Below are 10,758 nucleotides of genomic sequence, written 5' to 3'. Positions count from 1 at the left end.
GGGACTGGTGAGATGGGGGCTGGAGAAATGGCTCAGTGGTAAAGAGTGCTTACTGCTCTTACAGAAGACCAAGGCTCAGTTCCCAGTACCCACATCAGCAGGTTCACAACTGCCTGTAACTCCAGTTCCAGGGGATTTCATTCCTTCTTGCCTTCATGGCCACCCACCCACACATGGCAAATAAATAAATACATACATACATACATACATACATACATAAATCAAAGAAGAAAAAAAGAGTACACAAAGTTATCAGAAAAAAGTGATGGGGAGATATGGGAGGAGTTGGAGGGGAGGAAGTGGGCATGGATTTGATCAAAACACTTTATATGCATGTATGAAATTCTCAATAAATTATTTATTAAAAAAAAAACTGTAGGTCTCATCTTTTGGATTCTGATGGGTTGAATTTTATCGCTTCCAAAAAGGATACACTCAGGTCCTAACTTACGGTAGTAGAACCTCAGAATGTGACCTTCTTTGGAAACCACTGCAGATATAATTAGTGAAGATGAGCACATACTAAAAAAATCCTCAACAAAATAGTAGCAAACCAAGTTCCATAGCATATTAAAAAGATACACCATGATCAAGTGCAATTTATTCCTGGAATGCTAGGGTGGTTCACTCTATGAAAAGTCATTAATGCAATATACCACTCTACCAGAAAGAAGGACAAAAATCACATGATCATCTCAATTTATACTAAGAGAGTATAGGCATTTGACAAGATTGAATTCCCTTTCATTAAAACATTCAATAAATTAATTTAATCCCAGCACTCAGGAGGCAGAGGCAGGCGGATCTCTGTGAGTTCAAGGCCAGCCTGGTCTACTTAATGAGTTCCAGGTCAGCTGGGGCTACAGGGAGGTCCTGTGTCAAAAAGACCAAACAAAAAAAAGAAAGAAAGAAAAAAAGAAAAAAAGAAAAAAAAGAGGCCTGGAGAGATGGCTCAGCAGTTAAGAGCACTGACTGCTCTTGCAGAGGATCTGGGTTTGATTCCCAGCACCCACATGGTGGCTATGAACTGTCCTCAACTCCAGTTCCAGGGGAATCCGAAGCCCTCTTCTGACCTCTGCGGCATTGTATGACATGGGTGCACTCACATACATGCAGGCAATACACTCATACACATAAAATAAAAATAAAAAATAAAATATTAAAAAAAAAGATTGCAACCCTATGGTTTGGTTTTTTTTTGTTTTTGTTTTTGTTTTTGTTTTTTGTCTTTTTGAGACAGGGTCTCTCTGTAGCCCTAGCTGGCCTGGAGCTCACTATGTAGACCAGGCTGGCCTTGAACTCACAGAGATCCACCTGCTTCTGCCTCCTGAGTGCTGGGATTAAAGGCATGCACCACCACATCCGGCCGCAACCCTATGTCTTAAAGATGCATAGACCCAGGTCAAAGACCAAAATTTAAAACAAAATAAATGTTTTCCAAGAAAAAAAAAAAAGCAAACAAAATGATAAAAATCCCTGCAGTAGACCATTTAGATATTAATTCTACAAAGAGGGAGGGCTCCAATACCACCATTTGGCCACAAATCAAATTTCTACATTCCCCTGTTTTCAGGAAGTCCTCTTGAAGAACCAAGTACAAACATGAAAGATTGCCCAAACAAGTTCTACAAGTGTGCAGAGAACACTGAGTTCTGGGCTAACCTCTGGAACCTAATCTGGACCTTGGATGAGAATGGAATCTTGAAGTAGCTCTTCCAGTGGAGGGGACACAGAACCAGCTTTGAGGATAGACCAGCTAGAAGCAAATGGGGACAATGCTGATCCCTTGATCTGCATTTTTTTAAAAATAATTTTTGTTGATTTTTTGGGGAATTTCATATGATACATTTTGATCATATTCTGACCCCCTCTCGGGTATTCTTCCCCATCTCATCTCCTCTCAGACCCATCCCATCCTTCTAAGGCCCCTCATTTCAAGTTCCCAATTACTTTTTAAGGTCTATCAAGTCTAATTTATGTTCCCCAAATGCACTTGCGTATTGGTCTAAACTTACCCTTAAAGAAAACAGACTCTCCCACTCCCAGCAGCTATCATTTGCCAATAGTTCCTCAGCTAGAACTGGAGCTTACTGCCCACCTCTCCCTTCCATGGTGGGTTTCCATTTGGCTTGGGCTTGCACAGGTTTTGTGCATGCTGTCACAAGGGCTGTGGATTCTTATGTGCAACTGCCCTGTTGTATCGGGAAACAGAGTTTCCTTGTATTTATCCACCACCTCTGGCTCTTAAAATGTTTCTGCCCCCTCTTCCATAATGATCTCTGAGCCTCAGAGGAAGAGAGTGCAAAATAGGTGCCTCATAGGGTCAAGCCCTCCAGTTTCTTATTTTCTGCACATTGATCAGTTGTGGGTCTGTATATTAATCACCATCTGCTGCAGGAAGAAGCTTGTCTGCTAAGAGTTGAGAGGTACACTAATCTATGGATTTAAGTCATTAGGAGTCAATTTAATTCTATATCCATTTAGTGACTAATAGTTGTAGGTTCTCTCCTATGACCTGTGACCTATCTAGCCACAGGTTCTTAGCCCTGAAAAGAGTGCCAGGAATGGGCCCCATCTTGTGAAAGGGGCCTTAAATCCAATCAGAAAGTGATTGGTTACTCCCATGACATTGGTGTCACTATTGCACCAGTGTACATATCTTGCCAGGCCAGTCATTATTGTAGTTCACAGGGTTCAAGCTAGGTAAGGTTAATGATTAATTTTCTCTTCCAGTAGCATGAATAGCATCTTCCAGGACTATGAAACCTAGACAAGTTAAGGCTTCAAGATTAGTACCAGCTTGATTTCTGGCTTTAAATCACCTTTTCCATTTTCCCTGAGGGACTGAGAGCAAGACCTGCTACAGGATTTTTGTCTTCTTGAATGTGAATAGGAGCTCTGATTAGATTTAAGCTTAGATTTGATCTAGATCTAGATTTCCTGCCTTTTGAAGGGGACCGTGATCAACCTTTGCTCTGTGACCTCCATGTGGAGTGGCTTTTTTAAAAATTTTTATTTTTTAATTTTTTAAATATTTTATTATTTTTATTTTATTGTATATGAGTGTTTTGTCTGCATGTATGTAAGTGTGCCATGTGCATACAAGGCCTGCAGAGCCCAGCAGAGGGTGTCAGATCCCCTGGAACTGGACTTATACAGTTATTAGACACCATGTGTGTGATGGCAATCAAACCCAGGTCCTCTGGAAGAACAGCAAGTGTTCTTAACCACTGAGCCCTTATTATTTTTTATGTATAGGAATGTATTGCTTACATGTATATAAGTGCACCCATGTTATGCAATGCCTGCAGAGGTCAGAAGTGGGTATCGGATTCCCTGGGAACTGAAGTTATAGTGTTGTTAGCAACCATGTGGGTGCTAGGAAATTGAACCTGGGTCCTGAGAGCACCCATTGCTCTTAATCGCTGAGCCATCTCTCTAGCTCCTGGAGCAGCTTTTTGAGATACTTGGGGTCTACTATAACTGCTTCTTCAACTCCTGCTTCATGACCTTCTAGAGCATGGTCTAAGTCTGCTTCCAGAATAAGACTACCTATGGCTTCTTCATGGTTACTTTCAATATACCCAATATTTCTACCATTTATTTCTATGCCATCCAGTTTATCCAAAGTACACCTCATGTCAGAGTAGGAGTGAAATTCCATCACACCTTCATCTGTGCATTCTTTATGACAATGTATATGTTACTGCACCTGCTTGCAAGGAATGCTTTAAGTCTTGCCAACTGTAAGTGCTAGATTTTATACACTAAGCCTGTATTCTGTACAGGTGATGCATCCTTGTCTCTGCCAGAAGTTCTGTATCCACCTCCAACCTGGTGGACTCCCTGGCTGTCAATATGGTGAGATGACACAGAGTTTCTTGCAATTGAGCTGGTAAACTGCATCATTGTGATAAGTCTTCAAACTCCACAAAACAATCCCCACTTTTGAGGCCTACTTCAAGGAGGGAGCTGCTAAAATATTACATTGTCCTTCCAGACAGTGTAGCTTGGGCATCCTATAGATGCATGCCATATCCATGATGAACAGGATCCGGAGAGCTGTTAAGACGGCTGAAGGAGAACAGCAAGGAAGAGGTTAAGAGAGTGGTCAGGGACAAAGTCCAGACATTTAAAAAAATTTTTTTCATTTATTATTTTATGTGTATGAGTGTTATGCCTGCATGTAGGTAAGTGCACCTGTGTCGTGCAATGCCCTCAGAGGACAGAAGAAGCCATTGGATTCCCTGGAACTGGAGTTATGGACAGTTGTTAGCTGCCAGGTGGGTGCTGGGATTCAAACCTGGGTCTTCTGCAAGAACAACCAGTGTTCTTAACTGCTGAGCCATCTCTCTAGCCCCCAGACATTTCTTAAAAACAAGAATGTTGCCGGGCATGGTGGTGCACGCCTTTAATCCCAGAACTCAGGAGGCAGAGACAGGCAGATTTCTGTGAGTTCAAGACCAGCCTGGTCTCCATAGTGAATCCAAGCCAGCTAGGGCTACAGGGAGACCCTGTCTCAAAAAAAAGACCAAAAAACAAACAAACAAAAACAAAAACAAAACAAGACTGTTAGGCTTGGCAGAATGCTGCCTTAGTCATAGATCAGAGAAAATCATAAGTCATGGTACTACAAGACACAGGATGTCTAATGTTAAACATAATCACCAGCTGACTAGCCTTCCTGGAAATTGTTAAAATCTATAGATTGTGTAAGAAAATAATGTACTCTTTGTAGCCTACTGGTTAACTTTAAAGATAAACCTGTAGAATGTGCTTTGTTCTTCATGAAACTAATTCTTTCATGTGTTCTGGCACAAACACCAAGCTTGTGACTGTAGTTTTGAGAGTATAAAAAAGCATTGCTAAAGAATTAAACTCACTCCTCTCCTCCATCAGAAGGATGAGTCCTTTGCCTTCACTCATTTCATCGTCCACCAGCAGACCTCAGTCTCTACCCACGGCAGACCTCAAACAGCAGCTGGAGTCCAAGTACAGTACTCTAAGTACATTTGAAGGTGATTCATAACATCACACTTATTTTGGAGGGCAGCTCTTAGCATGGACCAAACCATGTAAAGCCTTGCATAACTAATCAGACTCATCCAGCGTTCATGATCTCTCTGGGAACCTTCCTATTTCAGTCTTTCTGTGGCCCTTTCCATTCCTTCCCACCCTCTCTCTCCATCTAGTTAAGTACCTGCTGAGCCTTTAACCATCAGCCCCAAACTACTCTTCGGTGAAGCCCTTCCTTGATTCTAGAACAGTTTATATACCTTGTCATACATTCTACATGACAATTTTTCCTAGAATCCTTTTCACAAGTGAAGTTAAGTAACTGTAAAATAGTTGTAGACACACACACACACACACACACACCTGCCCTTTAGGACAACAGCACTCTGCTAACAACAGCTAAACAGCTAACAGGCTCCTGGAACTTGGTTCACTAAGAGATAACACAGACTTCTTCCCGCTTTGTTGATGCAGAGGCTTGAGGAAGGGAGAGTCTATTCCCAGAATGCTGGGAACAGACCTATAAGACGGCTGATTTCTGGAACACTGGGGAACAGGTTGTCATACCCCTCCTGTCTTTGCATACATCAAAGAAGGTCTGTTATGGGCTCATCACCACAGCCTTGGGTACACTGTGCTGTTTTCTTACTATTGTGATGGGAAAATTCCTACATGTTTTGCAATGCCTGAGCACTTACAACATGTAAACTCTGTGTGAACTTCCAACACTAAGCTTCCTAATAAAAGTTTTGAGGAGGCAGTAAAAACACTGTTTCCAGGGGCCGGGCGTGGTGGCGCACGCCTTTAATCCCAGCACTTGGGAGGCAGAGGCAGGCAGATCTCTGTGAGTTCAAGTCCAGCCTGGTCTACATAGTGAGTTCCAGGACAGCTGGGCTACAGGGAGACCCTGTCTCAAAAAAGACCAAAAAAAAAAAAAAAAAAAAAAAAAAAAACCCAAAACACTGCTTCCAAGCAGCCAGCCAGAGACTCCTGGTTTCATTCTCAGCTTCTTGGAACAGTCAACTGCAGGGCATCTAGAAATTGTTTCATATTCATGGTAGACAGACTTTTAAAATTGCCCCTAAATATCCATAGCTCCTGGTAGTCACACCTATGTGCAATCCCTTCCCCTTCAATGTAGGTTGGACCGAGTGACTTGTGTCTAATAATATAGCAAAAGGGTTAATTTGTCATTTTTTTTTAAATCTATTGATTTTTATTTCACATGTATGAGTGTTTTGCCCGCAGTGTGTAACTATACCCATGCCCTGTAGTGCCTGCAGAGGCCAGAAGAGGCATTAGATGCCCTGGAATTGGAGTTGTAGACAGTTGTTAGCTACCACGTGGGGCTGGGAACCAAACCCAGGTCTTCTGAAAGAGTAGCAAGTGCTCTTAACTGCTGAGCCATCTCTCCAGCCCAATTTTACTATTTATTTATTTATTTATTTATTTATTTATTTATTTATGTATTTTGAGGTATGGTCTCCTGTTTGTTTATTTATTTTTGAGGTAGGGTCTCCTGGTAGTCCCAGCTGGCCTGGAACTCACCATGTAGGCCAGGCTGGCCTCAATCTCACAGGGATCATCCTGTCTCTGCCTCCTGAGTGCTGGGACTAAAGGTGTGTGCCACCACGCCCAGCCTTACTGTCATTTTAAAACTAAAATTTAGGAGCTGAGCATGGTGTTACATGGCTCTCATCCCAGCTACTCAGGAGGCTGAGACAGGAGGATCTCAAGATGAAAGCAGTCCATTTCAAAAAATAATTAAATTTAGCCAGGTGCAGTGGCCAGCTGGGGCTATGGGGAGACCCAGTCTCAAAAAAAGAAAAAAAAAATTAAATTTAGGGTTGGGTGTATAACGAAGGGGGAAAGCACTTGCTTAGCATGTGTGAAGCCCTGAGACCCTGAGTTCAGCCCCAAGCACTACTAAAAATAAGTAAAAAATATTTAGCCAGGAGTGGTGACACATGCCTATAAGCCTAGCACTCAGCACCAGGAGTTCAAGGCCAACTTCCGCTACATAATGAGACTGTCAGCTACATAGTGAGACCCTGTTTCAAAAAACAAGCAAAAAACAGTAAACGTAACAAGATGTCATTTCTTTGATTAAGTTCCAAAAGACTGTGACTTCAGTCCTGCTAACAGACTCCCTCTTTTGCTGGGTGTAATGAGGCCTGATACCATGCTGGGGAGGCCCACATGGCCAGGAACTGATGGAAGTCTCCTGCTAAAAAGACCAAGGCCTTGGGTTCAATAAACACCAGAAACTGAATTCTGCCCAAAACTAGACACTAAGTCAGACATCTGAGAATATCAGTATATATGATCCTGAAGCTGAGGGTCTAACTTAAGTCTAACCTAGATTCCTGATCCAGGGAAATGTAGGATAATAAATGCACATAGTTTTAGCCTCTAAATCTGAGGGTAATTTGTTATGCAGCAACAGATAACTAGCACACTATCTTCCCATTACAAAGTTTCAGTGTTTTATTCTCTACAGTGTTTTAGAACTAAAAGATTTAAGTATATTTCTTACTGAGTTAACTAATGAGCTTCTAACAGCTTAATATTAAGTTACATTCTAAGTGAAAGGAATGCAAAATTAATTGCTCAATTGCTCATCTTTTCAAAATGTCTAGGATTAACTGAACGAAATTCATTCTTTTCTACCAGGGTATGTAGAAATGGTTGGTCCTTGCCACTGCAAACCGAACAGTAGAGTTAAAAGTTCTGCTAGCCCCAGAACTTAGGAGGCAGAGGCAGGCAGATCTCTGTGAGTTCAAGGCCAGCCTGGTTTACATAGTGAGTTCCAGGCCAGCTGGGGCTACAGGGAGACCCTGTCTCAAAAAGATAAAAAAACTACTATGTGCAAAATATGGATCCTTATATTTACAGACAAATATCCCAGTCACCACTCATCAAAAAAGCTCATTTTGCAGCAGTCAGAGACTAATACCAAGTACCACAAATGGTCACACACGGACATTGTCTATGAATTGCCCAGGCCTAAGGGACACATCTGTAATACAACCTCTACACTTAAGGCTCATAGAACATAAAACAGGAATAAAGAAGAGGACACTAATGAATCAGTTCTCAATAATGAAGCAGAGGGCCAGGAACACAAAAGGTCACAAATGGCCAAAGTGTAGAGATCAAGAGTCTTCTAAATAATGGTCCTTGGACAGGACCCCTTTATTAAATAAACTTCATCCGCCCACGGCTCAGGGACCATGACGCAAGAGGGGGTGGAAAAATTATAAGAGCCAGGGAGGATGTGCAAGACCATATGGAAACAGAGTCCTACAAGCTCCTGGGAACCTGCTCATATGATTCTACAGCATAGGTGTCAGCACAAGTCCCATGCAAACTCAGGCAGACAGTAACCCCTCACAGAACTGGGAGCACGAACAGCAGATCCCAATCTTATCTAAAGGAATGTTGGCAACTGATTGCTCCTAGATGAAGGAGAGCTTATCTTCCAAAAACCAGGAACTCTAGATAGGATGACTAGACTCAGCAGATGGACTAGCACTGGGAACAGCTGGGGGCACTGACAACACTGACAGAGTATATGAGCTCCAGTTGGGGGGGGGGAGCGCAATGGGAGGGTGCCAGTGGGGATGGGGGTATAAAGATGATTAAGATTGTTTGAGATGTTCTGTATGAAATACACAAAAAAAAATCAATAAAAAAATAAAAAACAAAACGAAGTTCCATAATGTTCACTGTAATAAAGCAAAAAAATGACATATACAAGATCATTCAAATCCTGACTCAGAAAGATATTACCCACTCAGCAGATACTTAGAAATGTATAAATGCTGTCATCTAAGACGGAGAGCTAGGGACTGGAGAAATGGCTTAGCAGTTAAGAGCACCGGCTACTCTTGTAGAGGACCTGGGTTTAGGTCCCAGCACCCACATGCCAGCTAACAACCGTTTGTAACTCCAGTTCCAGGGGATCCAGTGCCCTCTTCTGCTCCCGGCAGTGAGAGGGTGCATTTACGTACATGCAGGCAATGCACTCCTACACACAAAATAATTAAAATAAAATAAAAATAATAAAACATTTAAAATGCAGAGCTAATTAGAAAAATTTTGAAGAGGTCCATTCTACAGGAACTAAAAAAAAAAAAAAAAAAAAAACACAATATACCCAGGAAACCTGACTTTCAGGGAGTTGTAAGCTCGGAAATCTACCCCAAAAAGTTACCTAAAAACACATTTAAAACACATTCAGTTTTTAATTTTCCAGGAAATAATACCTAATCTCAAACCGAAAGGGTCGGGAGGCCCCCAGTTGCAACATAAATCAACTGACATGCACAGGGACTCTCCAAAGGTCTCTTCTTTGAGGTCTCAGTAACTTCGACAACACTGTTATGATTCACATCTGGCGGAGGCGGGGATCTGCGCAGGCTCTGAAGAGGTCCCTAAGCCACGCGGCTAAACCACAGCTGGCAGACAGTTCGCGGCCAAGTGGCCGGTTCGGCCAGAGCGGAGCGGCCCCGCCCAGCCTGGAAGTACCATTTCCACTAAGCACCAACGCTGCGGAAGTCCAACACTGCAGCCTCGCTCCGTGGAACAGAACTAAGGGTCTCGGTCATTAAAGGTCAACGAGGTAGCGTCTTCCCACCACTCACCCTCTGAGCAGCAACCCGCGCAGCTTGAAAGCTGAGACAGCGCGGCTCCGCACTCGATCCGGCGCCATGTTCGCGATTTGGCGCCACCGCGGAGGCCCCGCCCCCTCTGCCCACCCATATGGGGGATGGGCCCGGCCGCCGCCCCGCCCTCGCCGTCGGCCTCTGGAGGAGGGTTTTCTGTCCCCTCCCACTGCAGGGTTCCCTCAGATCTCCTGACCTCTCCTTTGCAGCTTGGAGAGAGAAGCTACAGAGGCCTTTACTGACTAGGTGGAAACCATCTTCCTTGTGCCAAGTGCATCTTTGAGCGTTCAGCTGCCTCTACCTTCCACCTTTGACTATAGCCAAGCTTCTCGCGTCCAGTGCCCTCCCTTCTTGGAGAGCTGCAGGAGAGCCCTGTCTACTCTGTTCCTAGTCCACGCAAGCCTGGAAATAGTCTATCTTCACTCAGTTTTCCCCAGCATAAATAAACTCCATCACTCCCACCCAATCAGCATTTTGGTTGAGGGCTTCCTCTGCGCCATGTGCTGTCGTAAACACTTTAAGTGTATTTATTGATGTGTTACAACCACCAATGAGTACTGTCCCACTTTCTCCACAAGACTAGGGACTCGTTTCACAGGTGGGAAAACAGAAACGCAAAGATTGGTAAGTGGCTCAAGATGAGGTGGGGTGCCACTTTGTCATTCTGATTCCAACAACTAGATTATTATTAGTAGGCCACACTTCCAAATTGATGTGGTGAGGTGAATAAACCACGACGGAAAGCTTGTAAGTGAACGTGCAATCTTGTAAAACATTAGGAAGAGCTGGGTGGAGTGCCCCCCACCTGAACTCCACTCAGAATGTAGGGCTGCAAGAGGATAAGAAGTCCAAGGCATGCCTCGATTACATAGCAAGTTCAAGACAAGCCTGGGCTACATGAGAGTGGGGGAAGGGGTGAGAACCCATCAAACAAAAAATAGGAAAATAATTTCTAAGGAGTTATATACCATGACTTCCAGGGCATGTCGTTAAGTTTATTTTTAAAGTAAAACAGTAAATAAGAATATAAACTAGACACTTAAAAAATAAGACCCCCCAGACTGCAGAGATGGCT

General features: G+C 43.2%; 1 protein-coding gene across 1 annotated transcript in view; it reads right to left on the bottom strand.

Moving 5' to 3' along the window:
* The window catches only part of Pole2 (DNA polymerase epsilon 2, accessory subunit), a 45,201-nt gene extending 35,430 nt beyond the window's left edge, over positions 1-9,771 (bottom strand). The window contains 1 exon segment of the mRNA XM_008829864.3: positions 9,663-9,771. Coding sequence (XP_008828086.1) covers positions 9,663-9,730 — 68 coding nt within the window. The 5' untranslated portion in view covers positions 9,731-9,771.
* Between the last annotated feature and the right edge of the window lie 987 nt (positions 9,772-10,758).

This window comes from Nannospalax galili, unplaced genomic scaffold (assembly GCF_000622305.1).
Source record: "Nannospalax galili isolate Female #2095 unplaced genomic scaffold, S.galili_v1.0 scaffold253, whole genome shotgun sequence".
In the NCBI taxonomy this organism is placed as follows: Eukaryota; Metazoa; Chordata; class Mammalia; order Rodentia; family Spalacidae; genus Nannospalax; species Nannospalax galili.
This window is presented reverse-complemented; position numbering and strand designations above follow the sequence as displayed.